The following is a 17,918-nucleotide window of genomic DNA, read 5'->3' on the forward strand; positions in this document are numbered from 1 at the left end:
TAAGTAAGTATTGGACAAATACATCTTAAATTGGGGATCCTTGATGTTTGAGAACCACTGGTTTAAACAACATGAAGAAACAATCCCAAATAAGCAACTACACTTTAGAAACAAGCTCCCAAAAAACATAACCTGTAGAAAAACAAGTCCAAAGTCACTTATAATAAGCAGACATGGCAACACTGGTTGGAGTTGGTAGTTTGGTACTCAAGGACACTTCAACAGTGAGTGTTGTTTATTCACTGACCCCAGAGGCATAGAGTGTAGCCGCTTGGGAATCGGAAGGTTTCCGGTTCGATCCCTAGCTCCCTCTCTGGGTTAGTGCCTATGGTTAGTGCAGAGGAAAGTGTCCTTGAGCAAGGCACTAGTGGCAGCCATTTGGTGGTGCCACAGATACAAAACCCATTTATGTTTCCCATATAGATTTCCAAGAATATTGATATAAATTATTTTAAGCATGGAACCAATAAGCGACCATAAAACATTTGATTCTGTGTCAAGAAATAGTTGAAAACTGCAAAGAAAAAGTATTTATTAAATACAGTATTATATATTATATTATTTTAGTCGATGTAATCCCTCCATGTGATGTGCGCCTTGGTCTGCCCTGGGGTCTCTTCCCAGTGGGACGTGCATCGAGGACCTCCCTAGGGAGACACCCGAGAGGCATTCTAACCAGATGCCCGAACCACCTAAGCTGGCTCCTTTCCAGGCGAAGGAGCAGCGGCTCTACTCCGAGTCTAAGGGAGATGACAGCCACCAGTCGGAGAAAACTAATTTTGGCCGCTTGTATTCGCAACCTTATTCTTTCGGTCAGGACCCACACTTCATGACCATAGCTGAGAATAGGAACGAAGATTGCTCGGTAGACAGAGAGCTTTGCCTTCTGGCTCAACTCTCTTTTCGTCACAACAGTGCGGTCTAACTCAGTCTAACTCATTAGGTTATGTAATGGTGATGTAAAGCAAACATAGACAAAACAAACATTAAACTCTCTTTATTGTTAATGGCATTTAATGTTTGTGTTAGGGACTAAACAAACGTTAAACTCTGTCCATTGTCAATGCCGTTTTTAATGTTTGTTTAACTAAAAACAAACATTAAACCTGTATATAATTAAATATAAATCAAATATTACACTGAATCAAAAATGTTATGGTCCCGATTCACCAGGAGTGTGTGAATGTGTATGCACATTGTAATGGTTTATACTATAAACCATTTACCATTCACTCACACAGCTGTTTCCTGCTAGAGAAGGTGATCGAACCAGGAACGTTTCAGGTCCTATAACCTTTAGACCACCGCTGTGTGTGCGTGTGTGTGTGTGTGTGTGTGTGTGTGTGTGTGTGCGCGTGCATGCGTGTGATGTGAGAGAGAGAGAGAGAGAGAGATAGAGAGAGAGAGAACATCTGCAGAGCCAGCAGGTGTACTTCCAACGGATATCTTTCATCCTGTCCTAATTTTTCCTGTATAGAATCATGCACTTAATCACCTTCCTGCTGCAGAATGAGGATAGCAGGCTCACCAGGTGAGAAACACAGCCTATGTGTCTGTGTGGCCTCTCTTTATTAGAATAAAAAAAAAAAATCCAACAGAACATTTAATATTGCCATATTTTATTGGATATTGACAATCTACATTATCTAAATATGAGTAAATTGTCAAATCTCCATCAATATTAGCTTCTTCACCAGCTGTGTCAATATTATGACAATAGTGCATGCACTGCTCAGTATTGTATCGTATAGCCTACATTTATCTCTATTTCATTTCTATATAAGTGGAACATATATACTCTAAACATTTCTGGGTCTATTTCCAATTGCTTTACATGAGAGTATCTTTATGGATTGAATATTAACGGTACTTTAAGCCTAACATGCATTATTCATACCATGGCATAGATGTGAAAATATCCTGCTGCCAATCTTCCACAATGCCAACTTAAACAAAGCTGAAAAACTAGGATTAGGTCAACTGTACTGTAACTGTATACACTTAAAAACTCTTGTCCACCATGGGTCAAATGCCACCATTTTTTCCTACTCTGTCTGTGTCTCATGGGAGGGATGTGGACAGTTCAGAAACCCATCCACCAGTGACATCAATGCGGAATCCAAGCTAATAGAAACAGCAGGCTTTCTATTCCTGAAAAGTTGCAATATGATAATTGAAGCCATCGTTCACGATAATAAAATGTATATATATATATTTTGAATCTTGTTTAAAATAAATCTGCCTAACGATGATGTCACTGCATGGTGGACGGGTTTCTGCAATGCACACAGCCCTCCTTAATTCCACATTCCCGTTTGTTCATGTTGTACCAGTTCCAGCCTCAGTGAGAGGTCATAGGTCATCATAGGTTCCCAAGGTGGGAGGTGGTCACCTGTTTGAGCTGTGTGTCCGTGGGCATCTGAACCACGCATGGGTCGGCAGGCACCTGTATCTGTCCCGACAGAGGTTTTCCGGAATCGCCGGTGCCACTGCCCTGCGGCCTGTCTCCTCCCGCCGCGTTCCCCCGGCGAGGGTCGGTGTCCAGTTCGTAGCGGTAGTAATAGCCCTCCAGCACGTCCTGGCACGAGTCTCTCATCGCCGCGATCCACTTCTTCATGCCGTTGCGATTCAGGTAGAGCACAAAGATGAACACCATGCCCACGAACCCCAGCACCAGCCCCAGGAAGACGTAGGACGTCTGCAAGGAGAGCTCGTCCATCTCCCCCTGGTGGTACGGAACGTCACATCCGATGGCCTGCATCCCGAGCCCTCGCATCTGCGCGCCCTCCAGCGCCTTGGGCGAGCCGCACCTCACGTCCTGCACGTCCGCCACTTGCGCCTGGGAGCCGTTGAGCCAGGCGACAAAGTCGCGGATCTCGCAGGAGCAGGCGTAGTCGTTGCGGGCCAGTAGGACGCGGGAGGAGCCCCCCAGCCTCCCCAGCTCCCGCAGCGCGTCGCCGTCGAACGTCCTGAAGGCGTTGCCCGTCAGGTCCAGCGCCTCCAGGCGGCCCGCGCCGGAGAAGGTGCCGTCGTAGACGCCCGCCAGGGCGTTGTCGGCCAGGATGAGTCGCCGCAGGCTGGGCAGGTGGGAGAACATGCCGGGCGGGAGGAACACCAGGCCGTTCCCGGACAGGTCCAGGCGGAGGAGAGAGCGGAGGCCGCCCCAGCGCAGGGCGGTGGTCAGGTCCGTCAGCGACGTGGCGTTGTACAGCGAGCGGCTCAGGTTGAGCTCCAGGAGGGGAGCGCCGGGGATGCTGAGCGCCGCCGGGTGGATCAACGCCAGCCGGTTGGCGCTCAGGTCCAGGAGGCGCAGGTTGGTCAGACTGGAGAAGGTCTGGGACATCACCTCTGTGATCCTGCATGGGGAGGAGATGGCACTATTAAGACCTGAGGCTGATTCTACAAAATGCCTTCTAAATCAGTAGTTCTCAAAAGCGCCAAGGACCCCCAAAATGGCCTGCAGACTACGCCATCTGAAAATGTTTTGTGCCAGTGACCACCAGAAGAGAACACTTTCAAGTTTCAAAAACAGCAGATGTACAAGCTGTGAGCTTGTATATCTGCTATTTAATTTATAGCCAAAGCCAAAATCTAAAATGACAACCGTTTTAATGGGTTAACCACTTATCCTCTATATACCTGGCTGTAGTTGGTTGAATGACAAATACCTAAAGTAGCAGATTTACAAGTTCACAACGTTTCACAAAGCATTTGTTAAAAAAAGTATCTGTCACATTGAAAGTGGTTGATATTACTCTGTTTGGAGCATAGATAAAAGTAAAGAAACAATAAGCAATAAAATAAGAATGCTATCTTATAATTATTAACACAACAGTTAATAATGAAAGTGTTGTACTAATTAGTACTCCAGGTCCACAGAAACACACTGTATGTATGATTAGTTTATTCAGATATGTATCAGGGAAGCTGATATTATCTCAATATGTTCAGAATCATAACATTGTGTGATGAACACGTGTATACGTGGTTCTTCTCTCACCCGTTATTGCTCAGAGTGATGTCGGTGACGTTCTCCAGGTCTGCGAAGGACTCGGGTCCGAGCCGGTGTATGTTGTTCCCTGTGATGATCACATTCCTGGCGTGTCCTGGAACACCGCGCGGGATGGCGTCGAGGTCCCTGGAAAGACATTTCACCGTGCGCGTGGAGGCAAAACACTCGCAGCCCAGAGGGCACTCCAAGCACTGGCACGGCACACCAAACAACACCCCCAAAATTATGCTAACTGACAAAAGACCCACTATGTATTCTAAACCTTTTGACAGCAACGGTAAAAACATCTTGGGAGGGGGAAAAAAACACACCAGAGAGAAAGAGAAAACAATAGACAAATTCAAGGTTCCGTGCAACTATCAAATGTATTTTAAGATTGTATTTTTGCTAAAGATGCAAAAACTGCTTTTTTTCTCTCTCCTCCTCTCTAATTCTGAACGAACCCACTGACAGGGTGAACAGAGCTCCTGAGCACCAGTCCTCCCATCTGCCCTACTGTGAGAATAAAGGTTACATTAAACTGATGGTAGTTCATCACGCACAATCTCCTGAAGGAATAGGTGTGTGTGTGTGTGTGTGTGTGTGTGCCTCTTAAAGCTACAGAACACCACTGTACAGCTATGTGGCTGTCCTGAATGATGTGCTTTGGGAATTTGTGATAACTCTATATATTATTGCTGCAATATATCGTTGCCGTCGGGGTGGAAACCCCCCATGTCCAAAACCGTCCTCTGACAAGAAGTTTGAAAACTGCATCATGACAGAATTTTCACACGGCACTCTCGTTTACTGAGGCGTTTCCTTTATTTAGACAGTTCGTTGCCTGTAACGCAGTCTCTCAAAGGAAAGAAGGGCCTTTAGAGAGACTACACCTCATGAATACACATCAAATGAAACGACAGTCTAATAAATACTTAAATAAACATTTCTTGGGGGTAGATATCACACACAATAAATATTGATAATGAAATAAAACTTGTACGCATATTGCTTGATCCCACAGGATTCAGACTAAATGGCATTTGTGCCATATATAAATTATATACATATACTTGGCCAGGCCAAGGGGAAGGAACACACTTGTATAAAACAATATTTTCATGTGATTCTTGCATTACTCTGGTCTTGAATAGGGCTCATATATTTGACCACATACTGTACCTCATGTACCCCAGCAACCATCAAGGCAAAAATAGCATAGTTAAAACTAAGGTTAGGATTATATACTCATTGACAAGAGAATCACATTCATTTGCGTTGAGAATAAATAATGCTTTTGGAGCCAAACCATTGCAAAACTTTGTTTTGTTTGTGTATGTAAAAAAAAAAAAAAACTCTGTCACTGTATATATCTACAAATGTGTCCAGAGGACACTAAAAGCACGAAACAAACTTGGGAAGAAACACAGTACATTAATGTGTCAGTGTGGCTCAACTATGCACCCCTCTACAGGTAGGTTGGCTTGTTATACGGAAGCATTGGTGTACAGCTGGCTGCTATTGCATCTTACACATACAGTACACGTTTTTGTACATTTATATACAAATGTCCATATTGTATGTAGGTGTATGTTTTTATTTTAATGTTTAATGCTGCTACAATGTCAGAGGAGCTGAAGAAAACAATACTTTTATGCTTATGTACTAGAACATAAGATGTAACAATAACCTTATTGGAGGCGTTTTACTTAATTATTTAGCTTCACCAGATAGATTTAGACGAAGATGCTAGGTTCACCGATTACCTGGTTGGTACCCGTTTGAGTGCCTACAAGGCTCTCTCTGCACTATATGTGATTATTTACCTTTGTTTATTGACTTCAGTTCAATAAACACATTTATGTCGCTCTGGATAAGAGCGTCTGCTAAATGCCTAAATTATACCAGACTATTAACACATCAGTGTGTCAAACTGTCCGTCCGTCTCATTTTTCTAGAAGCTATAAAAGTGTTCTTTGGGTTCATTAATAAACACATACTTCAAAGCCATGATGGAACAGAGTTTACCCCAAAAAAGGTCACTCAGACTGTATCCCTGCTTTCTTAAGTTTGTCCATAACAAACGCAACGTACTGGTCCATCCTCGCACTACATGACATCACACACCCGACCGATCACTGGAGATGACGATGAAGTTACAGTCCTACATTTGGTTTACTTTACACCAAGAAGTCGCGTCTTTACATAGGGTTGGGATCGGTTACGGTTCCTACGGTTCCTATAAACGTCTTACGGTTCCAATAAACGTATGTCAAGAAAATAATTAACCACCCAATTTTTTTAACGGTTCCCTTTAACGATTCCTATAGTTTGTACACTCTCAAGAGTTATGGCGGTGTTATGAGAGAAAAGAAGATCACGCACACTATCTTCACTTATATGGCAAGCAGTTCATTAAGCTGAGTTACAACGCTTCGGTCTCATGATGACCTTCATCAGGTATCTCAGACAAGGTTGTGAGACCAAAACGTTGTAACTCAGCTTGCTGCCATATGTGCGGGATCTCCTTTTCTCTCATTATTCACACTGGTTGCCTGCTCCGACGCACCTGTCCCTGTAGGTGTGCAAAATGACTTTATTTCTACTATTTCTAGATTAAGAACTTTGAGAACCACCTGTATAGCAGACGTGAGGTCCACATACCAGCTCTGACAGTGTGATTAAAAAGAAAAAGTTACGGAAACTGTTCCAAATATGATGGAACCGAGTTGAATCCGGAATGTTCCGGATCCCATCCCCAAGTCTTACAGCAGTAGAAGGGCAGACCTTTGGGTTCAGCAGAACTGTCCATGAGGAGTCCACGAATAGAGGAAAGGTTTCATGAGTGGTCCTGATCCTCTGGACACCCCCCACCCCCACTCGACCTCTCTGTGTCCCTGACGAGGAGGATTACTGGAGGTTGAACGTCAGTATGAAGGTGGTGAGGACTCCAGCAAGCATGAAGAAGGGGAGCCAGGTCTTGAGGAACGCAGTGCAGCTGGAGGACAAGAGAGAGTGTGATTGGCCGACCGACCAGATTAGGATTCAATTGACAGCTTCTCATATAGCAACATGAGGAAAAGAGGAAAGCACTTAAAAGCATTGCTTTGGTAGCATGGCTGAAGCCCTGAATCGCTAGCCACGCCCATTAAAAAAAAGAAAATTTCTGAATAATGAAGTGAAACAAAAACTGCCTGGCTATTGCATTGACACGTATTTCCAAAATGGGTCCTCATTGCAAAACAAATAAGTAGCTACAATAAACCTATAAAATAGTTAATGAACATCTAATAACACTAAAATCAAAATCAGCTTTATTTTCTTTTTTTTAAGTAAGAAAAGTGGGTGAAATTCATTTTTGTGCATAGATCAAACCTTCATTAAATATAACTAAAACAATAAAACAAGCCTACATGTAAATGTCTACATGTTTAATCACATGTATTACACTTCAAGTACTCTGCTAGCTAAGCCCAGAAAAAAAGAAAAGAAAAGGAGAGAAGAAAAAAGGTACTTTATGCCCAGAAAGCCTCCATCAAAAAGAAAGTCCTTCGGTTGGCTCTGTTTGGTGCTTAAAGGTAGATTGTTCCATAATGGAATCCCCGAGGGCAGAAAGAAATCATTACAAGCTACAGTTTGTGTGAGACGGTGTTGGGTGGAGGGGGAATAGATGAAGGGCTAAAAACATTCTCCCCTTCGATTCCCAGCACATTTATCATGTACTTAGGACAGGCAAGGTCACAGGGAGTCTGTTTAGTTCTCCCATGGTCCAGTGTGTCTCTCCTCTCTCTCTCCCAGAGGCCCCACCCAACCCCCCGCTGTCCTACCGTCATCCCCAGCCCGTCCTGTTGGTCTTTGCCCAGCAGAGGGAGCCCTGGTGGAGAGGTGACCTCCAGCAGTGACACTTGGAGGGGAGCACTTGTGTCAGTGATGAATTACCCCCCCCAACCCCCCACCTCCTCTTTAAAGACTGGGTGCCCTGGACCTAGAATGCAGAGGCAGCACAAAGTGTGACAACAGTGTTCTCTATGTGGGTCAACAAAGAATAATGAGGGGGTTTCTCTGTGCCAGATGCCCACTACACACATCTAGCTGGGGAGCTACTGAGTAGGACTGGTGGAGCTCAGTCTGTGGCACAACTGTAAACTGTACTGTGATGGGAGCAATCGTCTTACGTTCTCAATTACTGTGAAATTACTGTTCTCAATCTCAAAGTGGGGTCCAGGGACCCTCAGGGTTCCCTGATGAGATTCCAAATGGACCCAACATTCAGCGTAAATAGCTGATCTACAAGCTCACAAAGCGACGTGCTGAGAGCTTTTAGATTGGCTATTTGAACTATTTTTTGAAAAAAAAAAACGTTAGGGTGACCAGATGCTCCCCTTTGCGTGGGACAGTCCCTCATTTCCAAGACTTTTCAGGTCTCCCACAAATTGAGCCCTGTCCCACATTGTGACTGGCAGGCATCAGTGTCCAAACGCCCTAATAGTTAGTCCCCTAATAGTTGGCTTTCTGTTGTAAAGCTATCTCTTTAAAGAGAGAATCCAAAGGGATTTATAATAGCAAAATTATAGGCAATATTAGTAGAATATGACACAAAGGAATTTAATAGCAACTTAAGGTGCTTTTCAAAATCTTTTTCTTTTCGTTTTATAACAGTATGGGTGTCAAGTCACAGATTCATAGAAAAATTTAAAATTAAATATCAGACTTTAGTATCAGTGACTAAGGTAAACAAACATACTGTATGAATCACAGAGATCGTGGGCAGACATAATGAAAAGACTGTTATTGTGCAAAACATTTTCTCCCCTTCAAGTCCCAATTTAGTATAGCCAATTCCCAATTCCCCAGCCTCTCTACAAGTACTCCATCTCTGCTCCCCCACAATCAGTCATTGGGAGGGTGAAGAAAGCCTCAGGTCTCCTCCGATAAGTAATACGTTTCTAACCCCGTCCCATCCCATTTGTCCCACACAATTAAGCGACACTTCTGTTTGGATGTACTGACCATTGATATTAATCACAGAGCCATTTGCGGTGTGTTCGCAAAAAAATTAAATAATTCAAAAGAAAGTTTGAAAAAAGGGCCCATGATGCGTTCATTTGTTATGCTCCATTGAAAATGCTATGATGGTCTCCACTGAAGTGGAACGATACAGGAAGGGAGACAGAGGCATCCTAGAAAAGGCTCTAACATGGGAGTGGATGGGAGTTGTGTTTTTGCTTTCATTAGGACTTCATAAGAATCATAGGTTAGCTAAGAGTGTCTTTGGCGTTGTTGGCGCTGTGGGCTTATGAAAAGAAATCATCCAATGTCGTCATTGGCAGGGAATGTTAAAGATGGAGTGCCACAATTTTTGTATTTTTCCAGTTTTTCATGCGTCTATGAGGTGACAGTACTTCATTAGACACACCCTGATTCGTTTTTATGTGCATTAACTGTGTATTAACTTTGTATTTAGGGTTTCTTCTTGGAGGGTGAACCCTTGACAGTCAAACGGGCCAATGAAATAAACAGTAATATAGTGGCATCACACTATCAGCCCCTCCCCTAACCCCCCCCCCCTTTTATCATACAACTACAGCTGTGGGTGCGGCTTCAGTTCAGGTGGATCACCACCCACCAGGCAAACCAGGCATACAGTACTAAATGAACTGGTGGGGGTGCCCACATAAAAACAACATTTTAACAAATACTGTACACTTTTTTGAAAAAATTATACCTCCTTATATAACAATAAGACCTGATGATCATGTTTTAGGGTGGGAAAAAAATCACGGCACTCCATCTTTAACAATGGATTTAATGGATGAGTTGGATGGGGAGTTTCTACCTGACCAGAACCATAGAGTATAGACAGAGTTACGCAAACACCGTTCACTTCATGGGGCCAGTCCAATGGCGGCTCTTCTACATAGACTTCTATTGGTTTTGTTAACCAGAAGTTTACGGAATGCATTGGAGTCTATGGGCTCGCACGAGTACATGAACCACGTGACCGGGCTGTTTTCTGCCCCCTCAATGTCGCAACTCTTCTATTAGATGGCTCTGTACCTGACGTGTTGTCCATGGATGAGAGCCAGCACACAGAGGTTGAGCATGTTCCAGGAGGTGCTGTTGTCGTAACACATCAGGTTGAGGGCCATGGCCACATGGGAGTGGCAGTTATCACAGCACAGGTTGTGCTAAAACACACAAATACAAGGGATTCAGCATTTTCTGTGAGAAAGATGTCCGGAAATCATCTTAATGAACATAATAATAATAATAATAATAATAATATATACGATTTATATAGTCATTCTTTTCCTACGATAATAACATAACATAGCATTGATTTCTCCAGCAGAGTGCAGTGTGCAAAATCAGTGGCGATTTATTTTCTATATTGTTTTTCATTCTGTTTTTCTTTACTCTGCTTTCTCGGTTTCTCCTCGCCATTTCGCCATCTGTTGAGTGTGATGAATGCATTCTAACTGTAAATCTGTACACGATACTATTGATATAGCTCCACCCCACCATCACCACTTCGTTGACACGTTTTGGTGTCAACGAAGAGAGCCATAATAGTCGTATGTTGCAATAGTTTGTTTTGTTTTAAACCAGAAAGAAATGCAGACATAGTATTTAATCAAGGCATCAATAATGATGATAGTGCTTTTCAAGGTACCCAAAGTCGCTTTACAGAACAGAAGTAAAAACAATTTTATTAACATGTGGGTATTCGTATCGTATCAGTGATTCTCAAACTCTGTTTCTTGGTATGTGGGTATGTGGGTATGTGGGCCCCCCCCCACCCCAAACACACACCTCACATGATTTTGGGGGGTTCCCAGATGACAGCGAGGTGACAAATAATAAAAAATAAAGAGAGAAAAATAAACTACTATTTAATTCTATAAGAACTAGGGATACATAAACATAAAAATTGCAGATGGAAAATAAAACACCCGTGTGAACTGAGCGGTGCAGGCTGTGTGTGTGTGTGTGTGTGTGTGTGTGTGTGTGTCCCACGCTGTGTGCACCGCTCAAAAATAGCAGATCTGCTATTTTCACAGCAAGTCAAACTAAATGTATTGCCTCAACTTTTCTTGTCAGGGAGCGGGGTCCCCAGTTCAAATATGATTATTTTGGGGGGTTTGCGGCCTGAAAACGCTGAGAAATACTGCATTAGGCCACCAATCTGAGTTACTGACCTGTAAGGGTCCATTTAGTTCCCAAGTTTCCAACTATTTCGCTGGGCGACACCCTGGACATTAATGTGTGTATTGGTATAGACAACGTTTCTGGTTCATGGGATATGATCATCATTATTATTATTAATTATTATCATCATACCGCTCTGCATTTGTACTCCTCAGAAGCATCGTGCACAGCTTTGTCCCACGTTGCAGGCCCGTTGCCACACACCTTGTCCACGTCAAGTTTCCAATACCTATACGGTATGAATGCTTATTACACCATGTTCAAAAAGCTAATTATACCATGTTGTTACTCCACCGATATTCTAAAAATGATTAACTCACTTTGTTGGTTTACCGAAGCCCATGCTATCTTCCTGGGGGAAAAAAGAAAGGAAAAGAAAACATTTGGACTCATTGCACTGAAAATGGCACAATTATGTGAAGCGCCACACTGTTGACTGCATATCAAAGGGTGCAAAATCAATTGCGTGTACAATCCATCTATTTCTAAATTGCACAAAGAACTTGACAATGAAAGTAAATAAATTCCTGGCGCAAAGCAACGCGTTGTAGACCTGCTATTTTCACTAGTTTGGGACCCGGGCAACCATCTAATCTCTCTTTTGGGTCACAGGCTGAACAGTTTGGGAGCCAGTGCTCTACACGCATCTAAAGAGGGATTATGTGTTGAAATAAGATACTCACAGAGACAAAGTATGAGCCTGCAAAATCCCGAATGACGCCCGAGGAGGTGCATATACCCATGTGACCAATGAAAGGCAGCAGCCACCTGCAATCACTCACACACACACACACACACACACACACACACACACACACACACACACACACACACACACGTGAACAATCTAATCCACACTGCCATGGATCCATAATTACAACATAAACATAGTTGAATCTATTTGTAAAGGGTCAAATTCACACAGTTTTAACAAAATCCAGCACTATGCGTTTCAAGTTTCAGTCCTCACTGTTCACTCACTTTATCAAAGTCAGTATGAGTATGACCCCCTGCAAAAACAATGCTGCCCACCCATGTGACCCCTATTGGTTCCACTTACGGATCTGTAACTCTGAGTGTACAAATGGAACACCCTTATGCGTCCATTTGGTTCCAATAGCACTCTTCTTTTTTGCTATCTCTGGGACCCCAATGTTCAATGCTTTAAAATCTTCAGCATTAATTGCAGGAGAACCTCTGTTTACACTTTGTTTACAGCATACAAATATGTACACTGTCAAGAGTTACAGACCTGTAAACAGTCCATTTGGACCCCTGGTGGTCCCTGTACCCGATGTTGACGAACACGAACAGTGATGTATAATCAATACAAATTACAAGCAAGGTTTTCATTATAATCTCACAGCATGTCTGCTGTGGTTGTAAAGCAGAGGTTATCAAATATCCTTTTAAACTTTTAAAGGACCCCACCCCCCCACTAACCTGACGCTGCCAGATCCAAAAAGCTTGCTACACAAATTTGTTTCACAGCTTATTTGGATCTGGGATCGCGGAAGCAAATTCGATGACGGGGCTGTTCCTTTTTTTCAAGATACATGGTAGATGATTGGATGGGAGCGTCTGTCTATCACCGTGTGGGCGTGCAAACACAACCAATCATATCGACGTGTCTATATACCGTCACATCCGCATCCCGCCTTTAGCTCACGCTGATTGGTTCGGTGCGAAGCAGATCTGACTCAGGGCTCAACTCTGTCAGAGATCCCAGATGAGTGTTGTGTTGGGGAATATGTTTCCGCAATACCGCCCTCATCTGGCAGCGTCAGGTTACCCCCCCACCCCCATTGTCACTGATATACTCCAGCCAGAGTAGATTTGTGTAAGAAGTGCTGCAACTTGTTTTTGATCTAAATAGTTTTGCAGAATTACAGTACATTTCAAGCACAACTCAATACAAAGACTGTTAACTGTTAGTGGACGACCCAATAAAGCATTACACTTGTTTACAAGAGGGTCCACCTAATTGTTCAACTCATCAACACATTTAGAGACGTATAGGAAATATACACTTCTAGCCAAAGAACAGAACAAGAATTCATCATAAAGGAGGTAAAAAGGGAAAATAAACATATACAGTGAGGGGTAAAAAGGGGTGGGTGGTGCTGGTCATTGCTGCTACACAACCTGATATTAAACAATAGTTGAAGGGGCACATTGATTTAGGTAAGGATATACATGCAGCACATGTTCATATGTACACATACATGCATGTTCAGATGTTCTCATCACACCATGAATACTTTACAATAGTTATGAATTTCTACAAATTCTTTATTTTTTGGGGTTATAAAATAGCCAATTTAACATTGAGGTGACCACTCTTCCAAAAACGTATAGCCCTGAAACAATACTATCATAAGCGTCATGTGAACCATGGCTACCTAACAAGCTAGTAATACATCCTAGCTATCTAGCTTCTAGCGTACAGCCACAGAAGTAAAATCATATCGTCTACTTACGATAAAATGGGAATGGGTGTCCAGACGATACAATATGGATAGCGACAGTTTTTCCTGTCAAATTTATCGAAAGAAGCTTGATAATTCATCATGATGTCGATGTCTTCTGTCTCCGCCGCCATCACTGATGTTGACAGCGTGACGTCACGTGACCTGACGTGACGTGACGACGACACAGAGAGCTACGTCACTAGAACGCAGATCTGATCTATGTTCATGGGGGCGTGTGAAGCAAGCAAGTGTTTAAACCCAGTGTTGCCAACTCTCCAGTGACGGAAGTAGCTAGTGGCTCCTCGAAAAGTAGCTAAAAGTCGCCAGGGGTGGGATATGCGCGCGCGTAGCGCGCGCCGCCCCTAGCGACTTATTTGCGTCCCTAGCGACTTTTAGGCGCCCCTAGCAACGAAAATATGTAGCCAGCCCAGAAAAACATTTGTCATTTATGTGCACTTAGTTTGTATCATCTCTTCATTTGATAACACATCGTTTAAACTCATTGTAATATAAAAAAAACATACCTCAATTCAACTAATGTTTAGAACGCTATTTTGTTCCGATCCATACAGGAATTAGAAGGTTAATACTTTATGCATCCGAGTGTGTATTTTATTTTTACTAGCAGACTAAACTGAGCTGCCAGTGCTTCCTCCTTTCTTGCTCTGTCGAGCTCGAGGGGCGCGTTCGGAAATACCGCACCGGAGCGCACTCGCCTAGGCAGAGCAAGAAAGGAGGAAGCACTGGTAGACAGTCTGTGCAGTGTGCACATAACCGAGCCGAGGAAGCCACTGAGCCTGCTGTGACCTGTGAGCCAGACCAGACGCGCCGACCACTTTTAGTTTTGCCAATTTAGTGGATTTGAGGCTGAGAAAAAAAAAAATGATTTTATCTCTGGCGCATATCTGGCGCCTGTCAACACGATTTGTCCCCAATTCACCAGGGGAAAAAAGCTAGATTTCTCGCCAGAAGCTTTTCACTAATTCAGTCGCTAGGGGGGTCTGGAAAGAAGCTAAATATGACGACAAATCCGCTAAGTTGGCAACACTGTTTAAACCATACTGTTAAACCTTAGCGTAAACGCAGTGGTTAGTGGTACTCAGGCCATTACCAGGGACCCCCAAATTAAAGTATATTTTAATTTGGCTCTGGTCTGAAAAAACGGAGTGGTGCAAGTCCCCTCTCCCCCTGCCTCTCTCTCTCTCTCTTTCTGTAATTAACACTAGGCAACAGTGCAACACTATCCCTCTCTGTTTCTGGCAAAACAGCGCCACTTTTGCCCCTACTGGTACACATAGTCACATAGCCACACACAGTCACATAGATTAACACGGACATTGCCGTTCCTTGGAGCGGTTGCACCACTCAAAACATGTGCATGTGTCAGTCTATGGGGGTCCACGGACACCACTTTGAGAACCATGCACCGCTCTAGATTAAATTGATGTGGAATCACTATCAAACTACTTTCAGAGCGATTTAACACAAATAATAAAAATCACACCCGTGTGAAGTGAGGCACTCTTATCATCGTACAACACAAGACGCATTCAATGTTTGCGTTTACACAAACCCTTAAAGTTGGACATAGGCCCTCAAAAATAATTAGGCCTAATCAGTTACCCTACCTTTAATCTGCACACTAAAGAAACAGAGCAGCTGTTGTCTTGTAGATCTGTTCTTTTGGGTTTGTGACACCGTCGTACTAGTATTAGTGTGTGACTATAGCTGGGTCACCTCAGAGTCATTAGTATACTATGTGGGCCATGAGATGAAATCCTTGTCACATTGCCCTGTGTAGTGCACGGTGATGTACAGCGCACACACATTTAAAACCAAATGGTCAGCGAAACGAAGAAGACATTGATAAATGAACGAGAAAACAGCTCAAGGCAGGGACATTCTAACCTGAATCAAGCTATAGTCTACTCATGTTAGGGAATTTCTATACTATGCTGTGATATGCAAGGTTCATATTTTACATTGTGTATGTATTTATAATTTGGATGCTGAAGCTGAATGATGCTCAAGGGATTTAAACACCTTGCGAAATAGGTTAGAATATTAATTCCGTCTGCTTTGATAGGGAAAGAATGAGGGTCTACTCTATAAGCTGCCTGAAAGTCATCAAAGGAGCTTGTTGCTTCCACTGCCTGCTCTCGCTCATGCTAGATTAGTAACTTAGAACCAATGTTGGCATGCTGAATAAATAGTGAACATGCAGACTGGTCTGTCACCTTTGCTCCTTACACCACCCTACAATAAAATACAAAGAGTGAAAATACAATGTTTAACAATCTTTCTTGTTTTATTAATTTGCAGCAAACTTCATAACAGATATCCTCAAAGAATAAACATAATATCTCCAATTATCTTTTTTTTAACAAAAAAGAAAAAGTCAAACACGCACACACGCACACACCCACACACACACACACACACACACACACACACACACACACATGGAAGCCTAGTGTTACACCGAGGACTCAAGCCTTACATTTACTCTATTTTTGGGCCAGGACGACCCTGTGAGCTGTTACATGGGCAAAAGATAGAATAGATCTTCTGTCCCATTCACCCATAACTATGGCCAGAGACCTCCAGAATAGGGCCGGGCAATTAACCAAAAACATATCCAATCCGACATTTGGAACCAAATATGGTCATCTATTTAATCTTGTAGGTTAATCGAATAATCGAGAAACAAGTCATTTTTCATCATTATACATTTTAATTTCTTATAAATCAACGGAACGGCACAAAGCTTTAAAAAAAAATAGACTAAATTGAGTCTAGACTGATTAACCACCCATTATACTTTGTAGAACAATGGTGGCATTCAACAATAGCCAATGTGAACATGTAGATCTACTATTTTAATGTAAAAATAAAAATCATCCATGATTCGCAACCGAGGCAAAAAACTTAAAATAAACGTGATATTGGTTTTGAAGTCTAATCGCCCAGCCCTAATCCAGAAAGTAGACCTCATCCTACTGCAGCAGAAGACTAGTGCCACAGACAGCTACCAGCCCGTCTCTATCCAAAAATAGTTAGATTTTTCTCCATGGGAGAGCTGAAAGTGCATTTATGTTCCTAGTTCCCACTTTGCTATCAATTAGTATCTATAATGCTCCTACGTGTCATATCAGGACTCATGCTTCTCTTTTAGCTTTTTTGTCTTTTCCACTATGAAAAGTTAATCCTAACCTGAACCTTTAAAAAGATAACCCAGAACTTGAAACCTTCCAGAACCTGCAAAGTTTTGCCAGGGTTTTCCGTTAACGTTATAACCAGAACCACCCGTGAAGACGGTGGTACATCATGAAAATAAACTCATGAAAACATGCAAAAATAGCCAATCTACAAACTTACATTACATTGTGCTGTTGTACATCGGCTATTCTCGCAAATGTTTTAAACACATTTATTTGTGTTAGTATAAGTTCTGAGTTATGGCTTCCCAGAACTCAGGGTAAGCACTACCTCCCGAGCAGGGCCCAGAATTAGGTTGTGAGAACCTTATGTGAAACTGAGTCGTAGCGTTATGGAAATACATCCAGAACGGTAACCGGAACAGTCGGCACCAATACCTACTCAACCAAAGGCAAATTCCGGCGGGCTCAGAGCGGTCAAGAATTTCTGGCCACAGAGCGTTCCGAGAAGAAAATGTATTTTTATAGATAGAAAGATGGTTACTTTGTGTTGGTTATTTGCTTCAGTGGAGGGAGTTTATTGAGTCAATGCTATGTATGGCCATATTATTTGGTGTCCTGTTGTATTAGCCACTCTATCTAGTAAGAATGCACTGCAAAATATAATAACGTAAACTTTATACCTCCATGGTCACCGGAATTTGACTGGGGGCGAGTAGGTATTGGTGCCGACCGTTCTTGTATTCTCCAGAACTAGTGAAATGCGTTTCACAGCGTGGTAAACTTTATTTCTTGTGGTCAAAAAGAGCCATTTACTCTATGTGCCCCATCACACACATCACATCACATCGACTTTCATTAAGATGACTCCTTCCCAGAAGACTCCACAGTTGGCAAGGAAATGCAGCTGACAAGTAGTCTACGACATGCGGAAGTACAAACCTCCCTCTGACCACCGTTGAACAGTAAACATAACCCAAGCCCCTTCACTAAAAGAATTATAGAATGCCAGAATTACATTTTGACAAAACAAATGCAACATTAATCCTTGGCCACTTGAAATCTCAACAAATTCACACTTTTGGACAA

At 42.7% G+C, this 17,918-nt stretch overlaps 2 protein-coding genes across 2 annotated transcripts; both read right to left on the bottom strand.

Moving 5' to 3' along the window:
• Positions 1-2,362: 2,362 nt before the first annotated feature.
• tpbg1a (trophoblast glycoprotein 1a) lies at positions 2,363-5,194 on the bottom strand (the record flags this gene model as incomplete). Its single annotated transcript, XM_080768311.1, has 3 exons — positions 2,363-3,356; positions 4,001-4,299; positions 5,174-5,194. 3 exons carry the CDS (start codon positions 5,192-5,194, stop codon positions 2,363-2,365), a joined length of 1,314 nt encoding a protein of 437 aa, XP_080624437.1.
• On the bottom strand, positions 4,798-13,810 carry LOC308318154 (transmembrane protein 222-like). Its single transcript, XM_080767574.1, has 6 exons — positions 13,681-13,810; positions 11,884-11,968; positions 11,521-11,552; positions 11,333-11,429; positions 10,049-10,179; positions 4,798-6,989 (listed from the first exon to the last, which is right to left on the bottom strand). Exons 1-6 carry the CDS (start codon positions 13,800-13,802, stop codon positions 6,902-6,904), a joined length of 555 nt encoding a protein of 184 aa, XP_080623700.1. The 5' UTR covers positions 13,803-13,810; the 3' UTR covers positions 4,798-6,901.
• Positions 13,811-17,918: the final 4,108 nt, after the last annotated feature.

This window comes from Protomyctophum bolini (genome assembly GCF_963924005.1).
Source record: "Protomyctophum bolini genome assembly, chromosome: 7".
Taxonomy (NCBI): Eukaryota; Metazoa; Chordata; class Actinopteri; order Myctophiformes; family Myctophidae; genus Protomyctophum; species Protomyctophum bolini.